The following is a 25,216-nucleotide window of genomic DNA, read 5'->3' on the forward strand; positions in this document are numbered from 1 at the left end:
TCCTCTGGGTATGATATACCAGGAGCTGGATTCTCCGATCCTGCGCCTATGTCCGCAGGATCGGTCTGGTCTTAGGACCAGAAAGTCGGCGCCGCCCCTGCACCGCTCCTCCATCCGATGCGGGGTTGGCAGCCGCATAGCGTAAACCCACCGGCTGTACCTACGGATATGGCCGTGTCCGTGGACATGCATGCGCACGGCGGCGACCTGTGGCGGCAGCGCCATGCAACATGGCACCGGCCGCGCATGGACCCGGCCTGCCAAAAACTGCACTCCTGTAACCAGCCTCGCCACCTCCCACCAGTCCCCCCCCCCCCCCCCCAGGCCCCATCGAAGCCCCCTCTACTGGCGCAAAGGCCCCCCCCCCCGTGGTAGCGCTGGAGTCAGTCTGTAGCCGCCATGCGAGGTCCTCGAACGGTGTGAGCACACGCTAGCGACGCCTTCAGGGACTTAGCCCATCGGGGGTGGAGCATTGGGGGCGGGGCCTCAGGTGACGTCCTCCATAGGGCGTGCGGCGTTGAGATTAAGAAAATAAAAAAAGACAAATTTATCAAATGACAATTTATAAGTTTTCAGTTTTTTAACTTTCACTTTAACAATCACACCACACTCCATAGAAATTAAGCATGAATTAAGAGGAACATTATTGTCAATATAAATATTAAGTAGCAGATACAACAAAGATAGTTCTAACATATATGTCAGATATTCAGGAGAAATGGCACCAATTTCAGCCCTTTAAATCTCTCTTGCTCAGGTAGAATGCCAGCTCCTTTCCTTCACAGATTTTCTACCAATTGTCAACAGACAGCAGCTTCACCTCAAACTAAGTTCCATGGGTTTAATCTTCAACAACACGGAGCACTTCTCCAGAACATCCTTAGCTCTGCTCACAACAGTCTTGTTGTGACAACACTCTTGATCAGGCATTTTCAAAGTTGGGGTCGCGACCCACGGGTGGGTTGTGGCCGTTTTTGGGAGGGTTGCGGAACCGTCTGTCGCGGCGCTCCCGATTGCGCAAATCTGCACACAACAGCCGCAGCAGCTGTTTTAAATGATGCCGGCTGCGAGCTGCCTTCAAAGAGGCCACGACCATATGAAAAATTGCGGCCGCACTGCGCATGCCTGCCCACTCATCGGTGCACATGCGCAGAGTTTTGCGCGGGCACGTATGAACAGTGCAGCAGCATTTTTTTATATGGTCGTGGCCTTTTTGAAGGCCGCTCTCAGCCGGCATTTGCCCGGTTCAGAAGTGCTCGGTTCTTCTGAACGAAGCTAAGGCCGAGTTCCCCCCAGCGACTAGCACCATCGGACCCACCCGCAGAGATCCAGCGCCATGGCCTCCAGCTCGGATCTCGCCTGTATCCACAGCGCGCTCATCCTGCACGATGACGAGGTTGCCGTCACCGAAGACAAACTCAATTTTGTCTGATTAAAACAGCTGGTGTGACCATTGAGCCTTTCTGGCCTAGTCTGTTTGCCAAGGCATTGGCTAATAATGACGTCAATAGTCTGATCTGCAATGTTGGTGCTGGTCATCGTGCCCCAGCTGCTGCAGCAGTTGTTTCCACCGCTGCCCCTGTTGCTGCTGAAGGGAAAAAGGAAGAGAAGAAACAGGAAGAATCTGAAGATGACATGGGCTTTGGTCTCTTTGATTAAACATGCCGTGCAACAACATTGTTACAATTTACAATAAAGAAATAAAAATTGAAAATAAAAGCCGGCTGCTGCAACTGAAGACCGTGAATTTGCGCAATCGGAGACGCAGATGATTTTAAAAATGTTTTAACGTAATCTTCCTGCCTGAAGGGAGGCAGAAAGCAGGTCACCCCCCCACCGAACATCGCCATCATGTGCTTTGGGCGCGATTGTGATTCCTCCATTTTGTCAGCAGCAAACAAGGAAAGAAAAAATGGTGGGTTGCGAACGTCGGCTGGTGTGGGTCCCAAAGGTTGGCTGGATGGTAAAAATGGGTCCCAAGAAAAAAGTTTGAAAAACACTGCTCTTGATGATGTGGATGCATCAGTATTAGCTGTGTCCAAACTCTCAGTAACAACCCTATACACTGTATGGCCAATCAGTTCTTTTAAAATAACTGAAACATCAGCAGCAACCTTATTTTCCTTATCGTCGGTCCTAGATCCAGCCTTTATGTTTCATATTTTTAACAGCATCACCACCTTCTCTCTCGAACCTGATTCATGTCCCATTTCCAGCTCATGTGGGTCCACTCTTGCACCATTTCAGGGGCTGAAGTCCTGTTGGGAGAACTGCCTGCTGCTCCCCATTACACCTTAAACCTCACACAGGAAAATACCTACTCACTCCAGAATGGCATCATTGTTGGTGTCATCGAGTCCCCTCCAGGACAGGGTTCAGTTACAGGCTGCTGTTGTCTCTGGCTGAGCTTTGCAACTCCATCCACAAGTAGCATATATGCCCCTGCTGCCTTGAGCCAACCGGCTCCTGCTGATTGCACAGAACGGCGTCGGATACCATCACAACATTAATAAACCTGTGGAATGGGTGTGTAAACAGTAAATAAATTTCCATATTAAGTCTTTGAAGTGTGTGCCATTTTCAGCATTGGAAACTGCTGGCAGTGATGACATGAGACAACCACTTGGTGAAGTAGATGACCAGAAGCCAATCTTTAGTTGGTTTTAGATATATTCACAAAGTGAAACATTACAAGCTTCAAACTCCACACCCACACCAGTGTCAGTAAATGGCTCTATTTTTTTTTCAGGCTCTGTAACTGGATAAAGCTCTTTGCAGAGTTAGTATACTGAAAAAAAACTTGCTCAGGAGTGTGGGTTTTGGTCCTTCCCGCTGATAGAACATTAAAAAAAAATTTAGAGTACGTAATTCTATTTTTTCCAATTAAGGGGCAATTTAGCATGGCCAATCCACCTAACCTGCACATCTTTTTGGGTTGTGGGGGTGAGACCCACGCAGACACGGGAAGAATGTGCAAACTCCACACGGACAGTGACCCAGGGCTGGGATCGAATCTGGGTCCTTGGCGCCATGAGGCAGCAGTGCTAACCGCTGTGCCACCATGCTGGCCACCCACTGGTAGAACAGATGAACTTTTCCTCTTCCACATTCAAACTCTGGTAATATTCAGGTCCTGATGAATCGAGTGATTTGGTCAGATCATGCCATGATGTTTGGTTTGAACTTCCCGCTGGGAAATCCTCCCCTCCTATTCTCCCGCTGGGGTGCAAGTTCACTCACCTGAATCATTTCCTCTGTTTCTCTCCACAATCACGCTCGCAGGAGTTGAAATACGAAAGGGAGAATCAATGTGTGGCTTGAGGCTTGGTGCAGGAGGGAGAACTTCAGATTCTTGGGCATTAGGGCCAGTTCTAGGGCACGAGACACCAATTCAAAAGGGATGGGATGCACTTCAAAAGGACTGTGACCTGTGTCCTCATGGGGACATTCACAAGTGCAGTTGGGGAGGGTTTAAACTAAATTGGCAGGGAGGGCTTGGCATCAAGAGATCGAAGCAGAAAAGAGGAATGAGCTGCATAAAGGAGAGTGTGTTGGATAGTAATACAGCAGGAAATAATACTGTATTAGATAGGAGTAGTCTAAGAAGGAATACAAAGATATGGGGCTGGATTCCCCGCCCCACCGTGCCACATTTCTGCCCCGATCCGCCAGCAGGATTCTCCGTCACGCCGGCTGGTCAATCGGGTTTCCCATTGTGGGGAAGCCCCACGCCATCGGGAAACCCCCGGGCGCCGGCAAAACGGAGAATCATGCTGGCGGAGAATCCGGCTGATGATTACAATGCATGTGTACAAATGCACAGCATGTGGTGAATAAGGATGGTGAGCTATAACACAAACGGCCATGTGGGAATATGACTGAGCTGGAAACGTAGATTAAAAATGGTGAGGAGTGAGTGATCCAAAGTGTTCAGAAAAACTAGAGAAGGAAAAAAGAGAGGTAGATGGCAGTACTGAATAAGGAAGACATTGCTGTGGTGGAAAGAGAAAATATCCTTAAAGAGGGCAAGGACTGAATCTATTTGGTTAGAGTTGAGAATCAAAAAAGGAAAGATAACACTGCTGAGGGTGGGTGGGGGGGGGGGTGTTCAAACTGTGAGAGAGGGATAGAAGGGGCAAATCTGCAGGTAAATCACAGAGATGTGCAAGCATTATAAAGAGTGGTGATATTAGGAGCATTTTAACTACCCGAATATTGATTGTGATAATGTTATGGTAAAGTGAAAGGAGGGGGAGAAATTTCTGAAATGTGTTCAGGAGAACTTCTTTGATCAGTGTGTTCTCACTCCAACTAGAATGAAGGCATTTCTGGATCTGGTGTTGGGGAATGAGGTGTGCTGAGTAGACCAAAGTAGGGTAACACTTGGGCAAGAGTGATCCATCTACCATAAGTAAGAAGTCTTACAACACCAGCTTGATGTCATAAGAACATAAGAACATAAGAACTAGGAGCAGGAGTAGGCCATCTGGCCCCTCGCGCCTGCTCCGCCATTCAATTAGATCATGATGTGGAGATGCCGGCGTTGGACTGGGGTGAGCACAGTAAGAAGTCTTACAACACCAGGTTAAAGTCCAACAGGTTTGTTTCAAACACGAGCTTTCGGAGCACGGCTCCTTCTTCAGGTGAATGGAAAGGCTTGTTCCAGAAATGTTTATATAGACACAGTCAGAGATGCCCCGGAATGCGAGCACCTGCAGGCAATCAAATCATCAAAGATGCAGAGAGAGAGGTAACTCCAGGTTAAAGAGGTGTGAATTGTCCCAAGCCAGTTCAGTCGGTAGGCCTCTGCAAGTCCAGGCTTGTTGGTGGGGGCCGAATGTAATGCGACATGAATCCCAGATCCCGGTTGAGTCCGCATTCATGCGTGCGGAACTTAGCTATAAGTTTTTGCTCAGCAATTTTGCGTTGTCGCGTCTCCTGAAGGCCTCCTTGTAGAATGCTGACCCGGAGATCAGAGGCTGAATGTCCTTGACTGCTGAAGTGTTCCCCAACTGGAAGGGAACAGTCCTGCCTGTTGATAGTCGCACGATGCCCGTTTATTCGTTGTCGCAGTGTCTGCATGGTCTCGCCAATGTACCACGCTTCGGGACATCCTTTCCTGCAGCGTATGAGGTAGACTACATTGGTCGAGTCGCACGAGTATGCGCCGCGTACCTGGTGGGTGGTGTTTCCACGTGTAATGGTGGTGTCCATGTCTATGATCTGGCATGTCTTGCAGAGATTACCCTGGCAGGGTTTTGTGGTGTTGTGGTTGCTGTTCTGAAGGCTGGGTAATTTGCTGCAAACAATGGTTTGTTTGAGGTTGCGCGGTTGTTTGAAGGCCAGTAGTGGGGGTGTGGGGATGACCTTGGCAAGATGTCCATCCTCGCTGATGATGTGTTGGAGGCTGCGAAGAAGATGTCGTAGTTTCTCCGCCCCAGGAAAGTACTGGACGACGAAGGGTACTCTGTCAGTGGTGTCCCGTGTTTGTCTTCTGAGGAGGTCGGTGCGGTTTTTTGCTGTGGCGCGGTGGAACTGTCGATCAATGAGTCGAGCGCCATATCCCGTTCGTACGAGGGCATCTTTCAGCATCTGTAGGTGTCTGTTGTGCTCCTCCTTGTCTGAGCAGATCCTGTGTATACGGAGGGCTTGTCCATAGGGGATGGCTTCTTTAATGTGTTTCGGGTGAAAGCTGGAGAAGTGGAGCATCGTGAGATTATCTGTGGGCTTGCGGTAAAGCGAGGTGCTGAGGTGACCGTCCTTGATGGAGACGAGTGTGTCCAAGAATGGAACTGAATTTGGAGAATAGTCCATGGTGAGTTTGATGGTGGGATGGAACTTATTGATGTCATCGTGTAGTCGTTTCAGTGATGTCTCGCCGTGGGTCCAAAGGAAAAAAATGTCATCGATGTATCTGGTGTATAGCATCGGTTGAAAGTCCTGTGTGGTGAGGAAGTCCTGTTCAAACTTGTGCATGAAGATGTTGGCATATTGAGGTGCAAATTTGGTCCCCATGGCTGTTCCGTGCGTCTGGATGAAGAATTTGTTGTCGAAGGTGAAGACGTTGTGGTCTAGAATGAAACGGATGAGTTGCAGAATTGCGTCTGGAGATTGGCAGTTGTCGGTGTTGAGGACTGAGGCTGTTGCAGCAATGCCGTCGTCATGGGGGATGCTGGTGTAGAGTGCCGAGACATCCATTGTGACGAGGAATGTTCCTGGTTCAACTGGTCCATGGGTGCTGAGTTTCTGTAGGAAGTCCGTCGTGTCGCGACAGAAGCTGGGTGTACCTTGTACGATGGGTTTCAAGATGCCCTCGATGTGGCCAGAGAGGTTCTCACACAGGGTCCCATTGCCTGAAACGATAGGACGGCCTGGTGTGTTGGCCTTGTGTATTTTCGGGAGGCAGTAGAGATCTCCAATGCGGGGATTACGTGGGATGAGAGCACGTAGGGTGTTCTGAAGGTCTGGATCTAAGGTCTTGATCAGTCTGCTGAGTTGGCGGATGTGTTCCTTGGTTGGATCTGCGGGTAACTGCCTGTAGTGTTCCTGGTTGTCGAGTTGTCGGTATACTTCTTTGCAGTAGTCTGTTCTGTTCAGTATGACGGTGGCCCCTCCTTTGTCTGCTGGTTTGATGACGATGTTGCGGTTGGTCTTGAGAGTGCGGATGGCGTTGCGTTGTGCTTGGGTGACGTTTGCGCAACCTCAAACAAACCATTGTTTGCAGCAAATTACCCAGCCTTCAGAACAGCAACCACAACACCACAAAACCCTGCCAGGGTAATCTCTGCAAGACATGCCAGATCATAGACATGGACACCACCATTACACGTGGAAACACCACCCACCAGGTACGCGGCGCATACTCGTGCGACTCGACCAATGCAGTCTACCTCATACGCTGCAGGAAAGGATGTCCCGAAGCGTGGTACATTGGCGAGACCATGCAGACACTGCGACAACGAATAAACGGGCATCGTGCGACTATCAACAGGCAGGACTGTTCCCTTCCAGTTGGGGAACACTTCAGCAGTCAAGGACATTCAGCCTCTGATCTCCGGGTCAGCATTCTACAAGGAGGCCTTCAGGAGACGCGACAACGCAAAATTGCTGAGCAAAAACTTATAGCTAAGTTCCGCACGCATGAATGCGGACTCAACCGGGATCTGGGATTCATGTCGCATTACATTCGGCCCCCACCAACAAGCCTGGACTTGCAGAGGCCTACCGACTGAACTGGCTTGGGACAATTCACACCTCTTTAACCTGGAGTTACCTCTCTCTCTGCATCTTTGATGATTTGATTGCCTGCAGGTGCTCGCATTCCGGGGCATCTCTGACTGTGTCTATATAAACATTTCTGGAACAAGCCTTTCCATTCACCTGAAGAAGGAGCCGTGCTCCGAAAGCTCGTGTTTGAAACAAACCTGTTGGACTTTAACCTGGTGTTGTAAGACTTCTTACAATTAGATCATGGCTGATCTTTTGTGGACTCAGCTCCACTTTCCGGCTCGAACACCATAACCCTTAATCCCTTTATTCTTCAAAAAACTATCTATCTTTACCTTAAAAACATGTAATGAAGGAGCCTCAACTGCATCACTGGGCAAGGAATTCCATAGATTCACAACCCTTTGGGTGAAGAAGTTCCTCCTAAACTCAGTCCTAAATCTACTTCCCCTTATTTTGAGGCTATGTCCCCTAGTTCTGCTGTCACCCAACAGGTTTGAGTTGAATCACTAGCTTTCGGAGAGCAGCTTCTTCATAAGGTGAGACTTAAGCTAAATTACCAGTTCACTTTTGCTGGTTCCGCTTTTATGCCCTCATAATTGCCCTTATTTAATTTTAAAATATTATTCTTAAATCCACTCCCCTCTCCCTCAAACTGAATGTAAAATTCAATCATATTATTATCAGTGCTACCGAGGGATGGCTTTACAATGAGGTGATTAATTAATCCTCCCTTATTAGTCAAAACATTGGACATTCTGAATTCTCCCTCTGTGTACCCGAACAGGTGCCGGAATGTGGTGACTAGGGGATTTTCACAGTAGGGGACTAGGGGATTTTCACAGTAACTTCATTGCAGTGTTAATGTAAGCCTACTTGTGACGATAATAAAGATTATTGTTAAAACCAGTATAGCCTGCTCTCTGGTTGGTGCCAGAACATGCTGTTCTAAGAAACTATCCCAAAAATATTCTATGAATTCCTCATCTAGTCTACCTTTGTCCATTTGATCTTTCTAGTCTATATGTTGGTTAAAATCCCCCATGGCAATAACTGTGCCTTTCTGGTAAGCTCCCATTATTTCTTCTGGATACCCAGTGCTGCTATGTGGTTACAGTTAGGGTGCTTGTACATCACTCCCACAAGTGACTTCTTGCTTTAATCATTCCTCAACATTACCCAAACCACTTCTGGTTTCCTGAAATTGAGTCATCCTCCTCTATTGTCCTCTAATATCATCTTTAATTTACAGAGCCACCTCTCCACTTTTTCCTAGCTTCCTGCACAACTCATTCCCCTAACCCTAACCCTAAATGTCACACACCCTTCAATATCCAGGCCCCAATCAATGTCAGCCTGCAACCATATATCTGTAATGGCTATTAGATCATACCTGTTTGTCTCAATTTTAGTTCATTTGTTTTATTTTGAATGCTATGTGCATTCAGATACAGAGCCTTTAGTTGTTACGATTATTTTTGTAGTGATGATTTATCTGATGATTTACTCTTAGATTTGTACTCCATGTCCCTTCCTTTCATAGTCAATCATTTCACGTATGAACACCTTCCTCTCTTATGTTGTCTCTATTCTTTGATTTACCACTTCTTCCCAAATTTGATCCCTTGCCCCCACTATTTAGTTTAAAACCCTCTCTATTTCTCTAGTTATTCAGCTCACAGGAACACATGGTGCCAGCATGGTTCAAATGTAGACCATCCCAATGACATAGCCCCCCAATTCCCCGAGTACTGATGCCAGTGCCTCACAAACCGGGTTCAATGGGCCAAATGGTCTCCTTCTCAGCCATAATAACTTTATCACAAAGATGAGAACCTTAAAAATAAAACATTGCCAGACCAGGAATCAATGTAGGTCAGCAAGATCAAGGGTGCTGAGTGAATGGGACTTAATGCGAGTCAGGATTGGACCAGTTGAACTTTGTAGGAGGTAGTAGGTAACAAAGGCATTAATGATGGTTTGAGCAGCAGATAGGCTGAGATAGGAGCCAATATGTTCAATATTATTTTAATATAAACAATCAGTAACCCTTCTTGATTAATTTGCTTGGGCACTTGGGATGGGAGGGGGCTTGCAAGTCAGAAAGATGGCTACACTGTGTTAAACATCACCTGGTGTGGTTCAGGAGACTCACTCTGGCATGGAATTTGCTGCAGATGAAGAGAGTGGGCTGAGAAAGTGCAGGATTTGCTGGATTTGTTCTCTATCCCTCTTCCTGACTAGCTGAACTTTCTGTTTCTCTTCACCTCTTCCAATTACCCTCCAGAGGTCACAGTTGTCAGTGACCATCTCCATGTTGTCTGTGTCAATATACACCATCTTTGAATCTTACTTGCAAGATTTCTTGCAGTGGAGATATGGATGTCCGACAGGTCATGGCCCAGTGGCCATGCAGAAGGACTTTGCAAGTATTGACAGGCAGAGATCCACTGATCACTGAAAGTGGCAATGCATGTGGGTAAGGTGGTCAAGAAGGCATATGGCATGCTGGCCATCATCAGTCGGGGCATTGAATATAAAAACATGTTGCAGCTGTACAGGACCTGAGTTAGGCCTCAATAGGAATATTGTGTATAATTCTGGGCACCACACTACCAGAAGGATGTGGATGCTTTGGAGAGGGTGCAGAAGCAGTTTACAAGGATGTTTCCTGGTATGGAGGGCATTAGCTATTAGGAGAGGTTAGATAAACTTGGTCTGTTCTCACTGGAACGACGGAGGTTGAGAGGCGTCCTGCTAGAGATCTACAAGATTATGAGTGGCATGGACAGAATGGATAGTCAGATGTTCTTTCCTAGGGTAGGAGAGTCAAGTACTAGGGGACATAGGTTTAAAGTGCATGGGGAAAGTTTAAAACAGGAGTGCAAGGCAAATATTTTACACAGAGGGTGGTAAATGTTGCTAAGGAATGAGTTAAGAGACTCATTAGATGTCTCATTGATGTTAAGTATCCAATAATTGACACTGATATGTAAATATGTAAATATGTAAACATCAATTAGATGTCTCATTGATGTTAAGTATCCAATAATTGACACTGATATGTAAATATGTCACAGGTGGCTCTTGTGATGTGATGTGGTGATCGAGTTTTGTCTCGAGTGTGTTCAAGAAAAAATAAAGGTGTTTGTGAAAAGGAGCAAAAGTCTTGACTCTTTACTCAACAGCAGAGAGAAGTTAACAATGGTAGCAGAGGATTGTTGCTGTGCAAATGTAAAGGGTTGAAAGATACAACTTCTCCAGAAGAAAAAAATAATTCTGCATCAACCAAGGAGTGAGTGAGAAGGAAAACAAAATATGGCTGCACCTAGAATAAAGATGTCCGGATATGACTATCCGCCATTATTTTCTGAAAGGGGATCGTACAACCAATGGAGAAGTGCAGTTGTTATATGGACTAAGGTAACTGCCTTGGGAAAGAGGAAACAAGGTATGGCATTAGCTCTTTCTCTACCTTATAAGAGTAGAATCCGAAGCAAAGTGTTTTCTGAACTGGAATTGGAAGGTTTGACTCAGAAAAAGGTCTGGAGATTCTATTGTGTTTTATGGATAAGATTTATCAAAAGGATGACTTGTTAAGTCCGTATGAAGCTTGATCAAAATTTGATAGATTCCGTAAAACAGAGGATATCTCTATTGAGGACTATGTAATGGAATTTAGCAGACTATACAAAAGGTTGTGGAAACACCGCCTGGAATTTCCACAGTCCGTTTTGGCATTTAAGTTACTGCACTGTGTTAGAGTGACAGATATGGATAGGCTCCTGGTTTTGACAGGAATGAAGTTTGCAGATGATGATACCTTATTCGATCAGATGATAGAAGCCTTAAAGAAGTTTCTGGGGAAACATTCAATTCCTACGGCTCTTATGACAAAAATGGGTCAGTCAGCAATAAAGCAGACTATGGAAGATACACTACTGGCAGGGTGTCAAGATTGTACGGCTACAAACAAGTTACGAGAGTATGGAAGGAGATCGGGACCTGGAAATTATGAGGACAGAAACCCATTTAAAACCTATACTTGACACTGATATATAAAGGGGTCACAGGTGGTTCTTGTGATGTGATGTGATGATAGAGTTTTGCACAGTGTGTTCAAGGAAAAATAAAGGTATTTGTGAAAAGGAGCAAAACGCTTGACTCTGCTCAACAGCAGGCAGAAGCTGATAAATGTACTGAACACTGGGGAGGTGGTGGGAGCAGGTACGATAGTGGCATTTAAGGGGCATCTAGACAAATATATGAATGGGGTGGGAATGGAAGGAAACGGACTCCGTAAGTGCGTACAATTTTAGTTTAGGCAGGTATCATGGTTGGCGCAGGCTTGGAGGGCCGAAGTGCTGTCTTGTTCTTTGAGTTTTGGGTAATCTATCAAATGAACATTGCTGAACCATCACAGACATGTTTGACTTAGTCATGAATGTATGCTTATGGAAATAAGGACCTTTTGAGCTGGTGACTGTGTCTGTTAAGAGATGTCGAAGATGTGGGGAGCGACAGTAAAGACAGGAATTGTTAAGCCTCTTCTCCTGCCAAGCATTTTTCTCCACACCGGATTACTGTTGATCCATGCACTGAACACAGGCTTGATGGATATGCAGTTTGATGTTCTTGGTCAGATTGCTTTCACTATATACTCTCTTACTCCTTGTGTACACAATGGGTCCAATTTTGCAGTGCACATGTTGATTTCAGCAACACATAACAGGTTGCTGGTGGTCACGGAACATAAATATTGTGAGTTATTAACAACCTCCAGTGTCACATTGTCAATGCTGATTAATGATGAAATAGCAACATTCCTGGATCATGACATTTATCTTCCTGATGCTTATAGTCAAACCAAGTACTTTACAAGTTTGAGAGAGTCTGTTCACATGCTGCTCTGGTGTTCCTCGGTATAGAGTGTTCCTCGGCTCTTTGGGAGGGTTTAAACTAATTTGTCAGGGGGTGGGAAAACGAGCTGTAGTCCAGAAGCCAGTGTTGAGAGTAGTGAGCTACTGAGGAGGGTATAAAGGTCGCAGGAGTGTACCGGCAGACAGAAAGGTGGATTGAAGTGTGTCTACTTCAATGCAAGGAGCATCCCGAATAAGGTAGGTGAACTTGGAGCGTGGAATGGTACTTGGGACTACGATGTTGTGGCCATTACGGAGACATGGTTAAAACAGGGACAGGAATGGTTGTTGGAAGTTCCGGTAAGAGTAGGGAAGGTGGTAAAAGAGGTGGAAGAGTAGCATTGTTAATCAAGGATAATTTGACGGCTGCAGGAAGGCAGTTCGAAGGGGATCTGCCTACTGAGGTAATATGGCTGAAGTTAGAAATAGGAAAGGAGCGGTCACGTAGTTAGGAGTTTTCTATAGGCCCGCAAATAGTAATAGAGATAGAACATAGAACAGTACAGCACAGAACAGGCCCTTCGGCCCTCGATGTTGTGCCGAGCAATGATCACCCTACTCAAACCCACATATCCACCCTATACCGGTAACCCAACAACCCCACCTCCCCTTAACCTTACTTTTTAGGACACTACGGGCAATTTAGCATGGCCAATCCACCTAAGATGTGGAGGAAGAAATTGCAAAACAGATTATGGATAGGTGTGGAGGTCTCAGGGTAGTTGTCATGGGTGACTTTAACTTTCCAAATATTGATTGGAACCTCTACAGGTCGAACAGTTCGGATGGGGCAGTTTTTGTACAGTGTGTGCTGGAGGGTTTCCTGACACAATATGTGGATAGGCCGACAAAGGGGGGGGGGGGGGGGGGGGGGGGGGGGGGGGGACATTGGATTTGGTACTGGGTATTGAACCGGGCCAAGTGTTAGATTTGTTTATGGGAGAAGACTTTGGAGATAGTGACCACAATTTGGTTTCTTTCACTATTGCAATGGAGAGGGATAGGGCCATACGGCAGGGCAAGGTTTATAATTGGGGGAGGGGTAATTATGATGTGATTAGGCAAGAATTAGGGAGCATAAGATGCGAACACAAACTGTCCGGGAAAGGCACAAATGAAAAGTGGAGCTTGTTCAAGGAACAAATACTGCGTGTCCTTGATAGGTATGTCCCTGTCAGGCAGGGAGGAAATGTCCGTGTGAGGGAACCATGGTTCACAAAAGAGGTTGAATGTCTTGTCAAGAGGAAAAAGGAAGTGTATGTAAGGATGAGAAAACAAGGTTCAGTTGGGTCGCTTGAGGGTTACAAGGTAGCAAGGAATGAGCTAAAAAAAAGGGCTAAGGAGAGCTAGGAGGGGGCATGAGAAGTCCTTGGCAGGTCGGATCAAGGAAAACCCCAAGGCTTTTTACTCTTATGTGAGAAATAAAAGAATGACCAGGGTGAGGTTAGGGCCGGTCAAGGACGGTAGTGGAAACTTGTGCATGGAGTCAGAAGAAATAGGAGGCGTTGAATTAATACTTTTCTTCAGTGTTCACCAAGGAGAGGGGCCATGTTTTTGAGGATGAGTGTGGGTTACAGGCGGGTAGGCTGGAGGAGGTGGATGTTCTGAGGAAGGATGTATTAGCAATTTTGAAAAACCTTAGGGTCGACAAGTCCCCTGGGCCAGATGGGTTATATCCAACGATTATTTTGGAGGCAAGGGCAAGGGATGAGATTGCAGAGCCTTTGGCTTTGATCTTTGGGTCCTCACTGTTCACAGGGATAGTACAGTAAGAAGTCTTACAACACCAGGTTAAAGTCCAACAGGTTTGTTTCAAACACGAGCTTTCGGAGCACGGCTCCTTCTTCAGGTGAATGGAAAGGCTTGTTCCAGAAATGTTTATATAGACACAGTCAGAGATGCCCCGGAATGCGAGCACCTGCAGGCAATCAAATCATCAAAGATGCAGAGAGAGAGGTAACTCCAGGTTAAAGAGGTGTGAATTGTCCCAAGCCAGTTCAGTCGGTAGGCCTCTGCAAGTCCAGGCTTGTTGGTGGGGGCCGAATGTAATGCGACATGAATCCCAGATCCCGGTTGAGTCCGCATTCATGCGTGCGGAACTTAGCTATAAGTTTTTGCTCAGCAATTTTGCGTTGTCGCGTCTCCTGAAGGCCTCCTTGTAGAATGCTGACCCGGAGATCAGAGGCTGAATGTCCTTGACTGCTGAAGTGTTCCCCAACTGGAAGGGAACAGTCCTGCCTGTTGATAGTCGCACGATGCCCGTTTATTCGTTGTCGCAGTGTCTGCATGGTCTCGCCAATGTACCACGCTTCGGGACATCCTTTCCTGCAGCGTATGAGGTAGACTACATTGGTCGAGTCGCACGAGTATGCGCCGCGTACCTGGTGGGTGGTGTTTCCACGTGTAATGGTGGTGTCCATGTCTATGATCTGGCATGTCTTGCAGAGATTACCCTGGCAGGGTTTTGTGGTGTTGTGGTTGCTGTTCTGAAGGCTGGGTAATTTGCTGCAAACAATGGTTTGTTTGAGGTTGCGCAAACGTCACCCAAGCACAACGCAACGCCATCCGCACTCTCAAGACCAACCGCAACATCGTCATCAAACCAGCAGACAAAGGAGGGGCCACCGTCATACTGAACAGAACAGACTACTGCAAAGAAGTATACCGACAACTCGACAACCAGGAACACTACAGGCAGTTACCCGCAGATCCAACCAAGGAACACATCCGCCAACTCAGCAGACTGATCAAGACCTTAGATCCAGACCTTCAGAACACCCTACGTGCTCTCATCCCACGTAATCCCCGCATTGGAGATCTCTACTGCCTCCCGAAAATACACAAGGCCAACACACCAGGCCGTCCTATCGTTTCAGGCAATGGGACCCTGTGTGAGAACCTCTCTGGCCACATCGAGGGCATCTTGAAACCCATCGTACAAGGTACACCCAGCTTCTGTCGCGACACGACGGACTTCCTACAGAAACTCAGCACCCATGGACCAGTTGAACCAGGAACATTCCTCGTCACAATGGATGTCTCGGCACTCTACACCAGCATCCCCCATGACGACGGCATTGCTGCAACAGCCTCAGTCCTCAACACCGACAACTGCCAATCTCCAGACGCAATTCTGCAACTCATCCGTTTCATTCTAGACCACAACGTCTTCACCTTCGACAACAAATTCTTCATCCAGACGCACGGAACAGCCATGGGGACCAAATTTGCACCTCAATATGCCAACATCTTCATGCACAAGTTTGAACAGGACTTCCTCACCACACAGGACTTTCAACGATGCTATACACCAGATACATCGATAACATTTTTTTCCTTTGGACCCACGGCGAGACATCACTGAAACGACTACACGATGACATCAATAAGTTCCATCCCACCATCAAACTCACCATGGACTATTCTCCAAATTCAGTTCCATTCTTGGACACACTCGTCTCCATCAAGGACGGTCACCTCAGCACCTCGCTTTACCGCAAGCCCACAGATAATCTCACGATGCTCCACTTCTCCAGCTTTCACCCGAAACACATTAAAGAAGCCATCCCCTATGGACAAGCCCTCCGTATACACAGGATCTGCTCAGACAAGGAGGAGCACAACAGACACCTACAGATGCTGAAAGATGCCCTCGTACGAACGGGATATGGCGCTCGACTCATTGATCGACAGTTCCACCGCGCCACAGCAAAAACCGCACCGACCTCCTCAGAAGACAAACACGGGACACCACTGACAGAGTACCCTTCGTCGTCCAGTACTTTCCTGGGGCGGAGAAACTACGACATCTTCTTCGCAGCCTCCAACACATCATCAGCGAGGATGGACATCTTGCCAAGGTCATCCCCACACCCCACTACTGGCCTTCAAACAACCGCGCAACCTCAAACAAACCATTGTTTGCAGCAAATTACCCAGCCTTCAGAACAGCAACCACAACACCACAAAACCCTGCTAGGGTAATCTCTGCAAGACATGCCAGATCATAGACATGGACACCACCATTACACGTGGAAACACCACCCACCAGGTACGCGGCGCATACTCGTGCGACTCGACCAATGTAGTCTACCTCATACGCTGCAGGAAAGGATGTCCCGAAGCGTGGTACATTGGCGAGACCATGCAGACACTGCGACAACGAATAAACGGGCATCGTGCGACTATCAACAGGCAGGACTGTTCCCTTCCAGTTGGGGAACACTTCAGCAGTCAAGGACATTCAGCCTCTGATCTCCGGGTCAGCATTCTACAAGGAGGCCTTCAGGAGACGCGACAACGCAAAATTGCTGAGCAAAAACTTATAGCTAAGTTCCGCACGCATGAATGCGGACTCAACCGGGATCTGGGATTCATGTCGCATTACATTCGGCCCCCACCAACAAGCCTGGACTTGCAGAGGCCTACCGACTGAACTGGCTTGGGACAATTCACACCTCTTTAACCTGGAGTTACCTCTCTCTCTGCATCTTTGATGATTTGATTGCCTGCAGGTGCTCGCATTCCGGGGCATCTCTGACTGTGTCTATATAAACATTTCTGGAACAAGCCTTTCCATTCACCTGAAGAAGGAGCCGTGCTCCGAAAGCTTGTGTTTGAAACAAACCTGTTGGACTTTAACCTGGTGTTGTAAGACTTCTTACTGTGCTCACCCCAGTCCAACGCCGGCATCTCCCCATCACAGGGATAGTGACAGAGGACTGGAGAGTGGCAAATGTTGTTCCTCTGTTCAAGAAAGGGAATAGGAATGACCCTAGTAATTATAGGCCGGTGAGTCTTACTTCGGTGGTCGGTAAGTTAATGGAAAAGGTCCTGAAGAATAGGATTTATGATAATTTGGAAAAATGCAGCTTAATCCGGGATAGTCAACACGGATTTGTGAAGGGTAAGTCTTGCCTCACAAATTTGATGGCATTCTTTGAGGAGGGAACTAAGTGTGTAGATGAAGGTAGAGCAGTTGATGTCGTATACATGGATTTTAGTAAGGCGTTTGATAAGGTTCCCCATAGTCGGCTTATGAAGAAAGTAAGAAGGTGCGGGACAGAGGGAAATTTGGCCAATTGGCTAAGTAATTGGCTATCACATAGAAGACAGAGGGTGGTGGTGGATGGAAAATTTTCAGACTGGTGACCAGTTACCAGCGGTGTACCACAGGGATCAGTGCTGGGTCCTCTGCTATTTGTGATTTTTATCAATGATTTGGAGGAGGGGGCTAAAGGGTGGGTCAGTAAATTTGCTGATGACACCAAGATTGGTGGAGTAGTGGATAATGTGGAGGGCTGTTGTAGGCTGCAAAGAGACATTGATAGGATGTAGAGCTGGCCGAAAAATGGCAGATGGAGTTTAACCCTGATAAGTGCGAGGTGATTCATTTTGGTAGAAAAAATTTGAATGCGGATTACAGGGTCAACGGCAGGGTTCTGAGGAATGTGGAGGAACAGAGAGATCTTGGGGTTCATGTCCACAGATCTCTGAAGGTTGCCACTCAAGTGGATAGAGCCGTGAAGAAGGCCTATAGTGTGTTCGCGTTTATTAACGGGGGCGTGAGTTTAAGAGCTGCAACTGTACATGATCCTGGTGAGACCACAGTTGGAGTACTGTGTGCAGTTCTGGTCACCTCACTATAGGAAGGATGTGGAAGCATTGGAAAGGGTGCAAAGGAGATTTGCCAGGATGCAGCCTGGTTTGCAGGATAGGTCTTATGAGGAAAGGTTGAGGGAGCTAGGGCTTTTCACTTTGGAGCGGAGGAGGATGAGAGGCGACTTAATAGAGGTTTATAAGATGATGAGGGGGATAGATAGAGTGGACATTCAGAGACTATTTCCTCGGGTGGATGTAGCTGTTACAAGGGAGCATAACTATAAGGTTCAGGGTGGGAGATATAGGAGGGATGTCCGAGGTAGGTTCTTTACTCAGAGTAGTTAGGGTGTGGGATGGACTGCCTGCTGTGATAGTGGAGTCAGACACTTTAGGAACTTTCAAGAGGTTATTGGATAGGCACATGGAGCACACCAGAATGACAGGTAGTGGGATTGCTTGATCTTGGTTTCGGACAATGTTCGGCACAACATCGATGGCCGAAGGGCCTGTTCTGTGCTGTACTGTTCTATGTTCCAGAATATTCATGCAACATTGTAAGCCTAGAACAACCCAGATATGGATTTGGCATGCCTTTGTCTTGGATAGGCGAGCAAGGCTGAACAACTATCCATCTGTCCAGGTATGAAAGTGGATATGTCTGAACATGAGCTGAAGGTGTGCGACGACGGCAAAGAGAAGAATATGCTGAAGTGTGTCAGGTTGCAACCTTGTGCAGGATCATACTGTGCACAAAATGGTTGCCACCCTTGCTAACACTGGATCAGTGAGCTCCCATGAAATATAAATCATTGGATAGAATAACAGCAAACATACAAGATAGAAATAGACCATTCTGTCCAACTGTGCTGATGTGTTTGCTGCATCTGAACCTATTTTAGCTCACCCAATCAGCATATGCCTCTCTCCCTCATGTACTTATCTAGCTCATATTAAAATGTACCTAGCCAAATCACCTCAGCTACTCTTGTGGTAGTAAGTTACTGCTCTCCTGAATTCCCTCTTGGATTTACTGGTATCTTCTATCATACATATGCTTTGCTCTGCTCCAAAAGTGGAAACACCTCCTTGTCATCTAACCTATCAAACTCTTTCATAATTTTAAAGACCTGAAGTACCCTTTTCTAGAGAAAGCAGCCCCAGCCTGTTCAGACAGTCTACAATCGTTATCTTGGGGCAGTTCCTCAGGGTCGAGGATGACTTGCCTCCACTCTGGGAAGTGGGTTCTGTGGTGGCTGAATAGTCCAATCCTGAATCCACAGACTCTGTCACAGGGTGGCACGATGGCACAGTGGTTAGCACTGTTGCCTCACAGCACCAGGGATCCGGGTTTAATTCTGAGCTATGGTGACTGTGTGGAGTTTGCACTTTCCCCTTGTGTCTGCGTGGGTTCCTCTGGATACTCTGGTTTCTTCCCACAGTTCAAAGATGTGGGGGGCGATTCTCCGCACTCATGACGGTGCGGAGAATAGCAGGGGTTGTAAATTTTTACGGCCACGCTAGTCTGACGCCCTCCCGCTAATATCCGCCCGCCTCCCGACACGAATCGCTGCCCGCCGTTTTTTTACGGCGAGCAGCGATTCTCAGCTGGCTGATGGGCTGAAGTCCAAGCCCTTTACGACCGTTTTTAGGAACGTCAAACACACCTGGTCTGACCGTTCGTAAAAACGGCCATAAAGTTGGGATCTTGGGAACCATGACACCGATTGGCACGGCAGTACCACGGCCGTGCCAAGGGTACCATGGGCCCGCGATCGGTGGGCACTGATCGCGGGCAGCGGGTACTTACCCTGCACACTCTTTGTCCTTCCGCCGCCCCGCTGTATCCATTCGCGGGGCGGCTGAGGGGCATCCCGGCCCGTGCATGCGCGGGTTTCGCGCAAATGCGCGATGACGTCATCCGCGCATGCGCGGGTTGGAGTCTTCCAATCCGCGCATGCGCGGTTGACGTCATGTGATGCATCAGCCGTCGCAAACTCTGGCAAGCGGGCTTAACGAAATTTGTTAAGCCCGCGATGCCGGAGTTCACGGCCGCGGCATGCTAGCCCCGACCGGGGACCAGAATCGGTTCCCGGTCGGGGGGGGGGGCGGAGGCTGGCGTCAAACCCTCCTGTTTTTGACGCCAGCCTCACGATTTCTCCAGGTTTCGGAGAATCACGCCCGTGCAGTTTAGGTGGATTGTCACACTAAATTGCCCCTTAGTGTCACAAAGATGTTCAGGTTAGGTGGGGATAGAGCAGGGGAATGGGCCTAGGTAGGGTGCTCTTTCAGAGGGCAGACCTGATGGGCTGAATGGCCTCCTGCACTGCAGAAATTTTATGATAATTCTATGACAATTAGGGTTTGGTGTTTGATGAGTTGATGGTGGGTGGGGCACTCTGGATTCAGCACTCTCTTTCTGTTGTTTGGCCACGTGGTCCACCCTGCGACACCCAAGGTGATTGGCACCCTCTTGGATGCTTCTTCTTCAGTTTATACATTCTGAGGCAAGCGATTCCCACATGTCGATGGGGATGCTGCATTTATTTAGGAAGCCTTTCAGATTGTCCTTGTAGCGTTTCGCACAGGGCTAAATCACTGGCTTTGAAAGCAGACCAAGGCAGGCCAGTAGCACGGTTCAATTCCCGTACCAGCCTCCCTGAACAAGCGCCGGAATGTGGCGACTAGGGGCTTTTCACAGTAACTTCATTTGAAGTCTACTTGTGACAATAAGTGATTTTCATTTCATTTCCTCTGCCCTCCGAGTGATCACTTGTGGAGCTCAGAGTAGAGCACTTGTTTTGGTTGACCATGACCAGTGCCTCGATACTGGGGATAGAGGCGTGGGAGAGGATGCTCACGTTGGTACGCCTATCCTGCTAGTGAAATTGCAGGATTTTGCGGAGGCAGCTTTGGTGATATCTCTCCAGGGATTTGAGACATCTGCTGCACATTGTCCATGTAGTTATAACCTCTCAGCTATTAGTCTCACAATTTATCTCTGCTCCATCACCAGGGTTTATGTAGAAATACATAAATATATCTATCCTTTTTTATAATGATAGAGATTAGAGCTGTGCACCAAAAAGGGTCTGTGCCGTGTTATTTCTTACTACAGTAATGCAGTTCCGAAGCTGCACAGTGGCGCAGTGAGGTCCCAGGTTCGATCCCGCCTCTGGGTTACTGTCCGTGTGGAGTTTGCACATTCTCCCCATGTTTGTGTGGGTTTCACCACCACCACCACCCCCCACCACCCCCCCCCCCCCCCCCCCCCACCACCCCCCCCCCCCCCCCCCCAAAACCCAAAGGATGTGCAGGATAGGTGGATTGGCCACGCTAAATTGCCCCTTAATTGGAAAAAAATGAATTGGGTAATCTAAATTGATATATAAAAAAACTAATTCAGTTCCACCGACCTGAGCTTCCAGCTGGGCCTCAGGCGTTCCCTTACCATGGCAACCCGGGAGAGGAGCGTGATCTCGCGAGACGGGAGGAGGAGCCGGTGGGTCGGAGGTCACGCTGCCACCGACGTCACAGCACGGTCGTCAGACCCGGGGGCCGGCGGCAGCGGGTGAGTGCGGCCTGCCCTCCGCCCGGAGGTGGCTCCCTCCCTCATCCAGCCCTCCTTTCCTCTGTGTCCATGAGTGTGGCCGGGCCGAGCTGAGCCCGGGCCAGCAGCCACCCTCCCGACCCACCCCCTTCACACCCAGCACCACCACCAACGCGGATTTCTGGATGCGGCCGAGCCTGGAGAAACTCGATGGACGTTATGGAAAGCCCCCTGAACCTGGTGAGTCCATCGGGGAAGGCGCCCGGGAGCCTGCAGGACCGCCGCTGGCTGTCCAGACCGGGGCGGGCGCGGCTCCGAGGCAACCCCTCACGCCCTCCGGGGCAACCCCTCACGCCCTCCGGGGCAACTCCTCACGCCCTCCGAGGCAACCCCCTCACGCCCTCCGGGGCAACCCCCTCACGCCCTCCGAGGCAACCCCCCTCACGCCCTCCGAGGCAACCCCCTCACGCCCTCCGAGGCAACCCCCTCACGCCCTCCGAGGCAACTCCCCCTCACGCCCCTCCGAGGCAAACCCCCTCACCCGCCTCGGAGGCAACCCCCTCACGCCCTCCGAGGCAACCCCCTCACGCCCTCCGAGGCAACCCCCTCACGCCCTCCGAGGCAACCCCCTCACGCCCTCCGAGGCAACCCCCCTCACGCCCTCCGAGGCAACCCCCTCACGCCCTCCGAGGCAAACCCCCTCACGCCCTCCGAGGCAACCCCCTCACGCCCTCCGAGGCAACCCCCTCAGCCCTCCGAGGCAACCCCTCACGCCCTCCGAGGGCAACCCCCTCACGCCCTCCGAGCAACCCCCTCACGCCCTCCGAGGCAACCCCCTCACGCCCTCCGAGGCAACCCCCTCACGCCCTCCGAGGCAACCCCCTCACGCCCTCCGAGGCAACCCCCTCACGCCCTCCGAGGCAACCCCCTCACGCCCTCCGAGGCAACCCCCTCACGCCCTCCGAGCAACCCCCTCACGCCCTCCGAGGCAACCCCCTCACGCCCTCCGAGGCAACCCCTCACGCCCTCCGAGGCAACCCCCTCACGCCCTCCGAGGCAACCCCCTCACGCCCTCCGAGGCAACCCCCTCACGCCCTCCGAGGCAACCCCCTCACGCCCTCCGAGGCAACCCCCTCACGCCCTCCGAGGCAACCCCCTCACGCCCTCCGAGGCAACCCCCTCACGCCCTCCGAGGCAACCCCCTCACGCCCTCCGAGGCAACCCCCTCACGCCCTCCGAGGCAACCCCCTCACGCCCTCCGAGGCAACCCCCTCACGCCCTCCGAGGCAACCCCCTCACGCCCTCCGAGGCAACCCCCTCACGCCCTCCCTCCCCTCCCCCAGTACTTTATCCGAAGTGTTTCTATCCGAGCTCACCTATGTCGTGTCGCCTTGTTGCTCTCACCCACTTTGTAAATAAGTGAGATTAACGGAAAGGAACGCTTACATTTTTATATTGCACCTTTCATGAAGTTCCTAAGCGTGTTTCAGTCAGTTAATCCATTACTTGCCCAGAAGGGAAAACCACTAAAACTTGGAAATGATGGGCGCCAGTAAAACTTTTCCGAACTGGTCTTTATCTTAAAATGGGAACCCCCAGTATTACTGTTTATTTACTGGAATTTGGAACTCCTCTTCCTCTTTCCCCCCCCCCCCCTTTCTAGATAGTCACTGTCATTTGGAAACTTGGCATTGTACACAACGTGATAATTAGATCATCTATTTGTGGTGATGTTGGTTCAGGATAAATACAGACACTAGGAAGAGATTCCCTGCTCTTCAAGACATTACCTCTCACTGAGCGTCAGCTCAAGTTTTTGCAGTGGGGCTTGAACCCTGCAATCTTCCAACTCTAAGGTGAGGGTGTTACAACTAAGGCGCGATTGATAAATTTTAGACAATGGTTGAGATTTTTCTTCCCCCGATTGAATTGTATAATTTGCAGGCATTGTGTCGATGTTATGTGCCAAAAAAATGAATACTGATGATTTCTTGCTGAAATCTGCCGGGGTTCAAGTTTTAAAACCAGGCAAGAATAGATTCTGAAGGGAAAGCTTGGTAACCTAACCTTACACCACAATGCATTGAATTCTCCACTGGGATATTTTGGAAGGCTAGTTATGCTCAAATCTCCTGCGAATCTCATTAGAAAACACCTGAACCATAACGTTGGCATAAATTAGCATAAACAATCAGGACCCTTAACATATATTTCTCATCTTTAAGTATGAAAATTAAAACTTCAAATCCTTCAATATGTTATGATCATCAAGCAGAGAGTGTGTTTAAGAAGCTGCAATCAGGGAAGCTTTGGTCAATCTATTGTGCCTTATATGTGTCCCATTACAAAATTTACAAAACCTCATAATTCAGCCATAAAATGCTCAACAAAGCAATAATTTCAGGCATTAATAGATAGCACCAAAATGTCAGAGATTTGTACCTTTTTTGAGTTAATTTAGCCCAAATGTTTCAGTGTTTTAGTCTGTGTATATATGGTTTGGGCACTGGTTGTGTCTCAGTATGCAAGTGCAGAGAGAATTCAAGGCCAGAAATTGAATAGAAAAGCAACCTGATTGTCAAATGAATGATACAATCTTCAAAACTGTACTTGCATGAATAGAATAGTTTATGGAATAGCCAGTCCACCACTTGTAACTTTGCTGTTTGTACGTTATGCAAGTACTTTTTTATTTTGTAAAATTCACAAAAGTATGGACAAAATTATGCATGCCCTTGGTCCAGTGCATTGCATGGAGTGCCACATTTTGAAGGCTTGTTGTACTTAAAATTAATTGCAACAATGCTATTTTTCGTATGGATGCTTTCTTCCAAGTACTCTTTGATTCTATGATGGTGGCTAGTTGATTAAAGCGGATGAACATTTGCTCTGGGCTATTGGTGGAAACTAGCATTCATACTGTGTTCAGCGCAACGTCGGCTGAGTGGATGTAAATAATCCCATGACAACTCAAAGAGCAGGGGAATTTTTTCTGTGTCCAGGCCAAAATCTATCTGCGGATCAAAATTGTCTTATTTATTTTATGGTATCTTGCTGCGTGCAAATTGGTTGCTGCATTTTCCTATATTACAGCAGTCAGTACACTGACATGGGGCATGTATAAGGCTCAATAGATTGACCAAAGCTTCCATACGAAAGCAGCTTCTTAAACACACACTCTCTGCTTGATGATCATAACATATTGAAAGATTTGAAGTCAAGTCAGTGAAGCGTTTTGGACCATCTTAAGTTTGTGACCAGCACTATTTAAATAAGTTTGTTCTTGTACATGGTAGGGAGCAGAGTTTGAAGTAATTTGTTTTCACAAAGACTTTGCACTTGTAGAGTGCAAAAATATAGTAGAGTGAGAAAGCATATCATTGGCATATGTATAGAAAGTGAGTTTATGCCCATAAGAGAGAATTTGCATTTATATAGCACCTTTTGCGGCCTCTGGACATCCCACAAAGTTGTTTATTTTTTGAAGTTGTGAAACACCTAGGGATGTTTTACTACCACAACAACTTTGATTTATATCATGCTTGTAGCATAATAGGGAACCAGAAGGCACTTCACAGGTGCATTATAAAGCAAAATTTGATGGTGATTTTAGGACAAACAACCAAAATCTTGGTCAAAGAGGTAGGTTTTAAGGAGCATCTTAAAGGAGAGAAGAGGGGTTTTTTAGGAATGATATTCCAAAACTTTGGGCTTTGGTAACTGGAGGCACATGAGGCAATGGTGCAGTAGTTAAAATGGATTCTGAGACCTGAAATTGTAAGTGTGTAGGTAATTTTACAGAGATGGAGAAAAGCAAGGATGAGAATTTCAAAATCAAGGTTGTGTTTAACTAGGAGATGTGTGGAGGGGCCCATGTTTCTCGACTCCAGGAGGGATACTTGCAGGACACCAGAAGTAAAGA

The 25,216-nt window shown here is 48.1% G+C and overlaps 1 protein-coding gene and 1 long non-coding RNA gene across 5 annotated transcripts in view; one reads left to right on the top strand and one right to left on the bottom strand.

The window, feature by feature from the left end:
* Positions 1-381: 381 nt before the first annotated feature.
* On the bottom strand, positions 382-21,231 carry LOC119950764. 2 transcript variants are annotated; one of them, XR_005457407.1, is made up of 3 exons: positions 21,196-21,231; positions 2,326-2,515; positions 382-1,588 (listed from the first exon to the last, which is right to left on the bottom strand). It is a non-coding gene; the product is annotated as an uncharacterized LOC119950764 (long non-coding RNA). The 2 variants fall into 2 exon arrangements; XR_005457406.1 differs by having other exon boundaries at positions 21,161-21,207.
* A 35-nt stretch (positions 21,232-21,266) lies between these two features.
* nrbf2b (nuclear receptor binding factor 2b) overlaps positions 21,267-25,216 on the top strand; it is a 56,128-nt gene continuing 52,178 nt past the window's right edge. For 2 of the 3 annotated variants that reach the window (XM_038773493.1, XM_038773496.1), the window contains exon 1: positions 21,267-21,534. In XM_038773493.1, coding sequence (XP_038629421.1) covers positions 21,505-21,534 — 30 coding nt within the window. In that variant the 5' untranslated portion in view covers positions 21,267-21,504. The remainder of the gene's footprint in view (positions 21,535-25,216) is intronic. The other variant, XM_038773494.1, reaches the window with a different exon arrangement.

Source organism: Scyliorhinus canicula, chromosome 16 (assembly GCF_902713615.1).
Source record: "Scyliorhinus canicula chromosome 16, sScyCan1.1, whole genome shotgun sequence".
NCBI classification, from domain to species: Eukaryota; Metazoa; Chordata; class Chondrichthyes; order Carcharhiniformes; family Scyliorhinidae; genus Scyliorhinus; species Scyliorhinus canicula.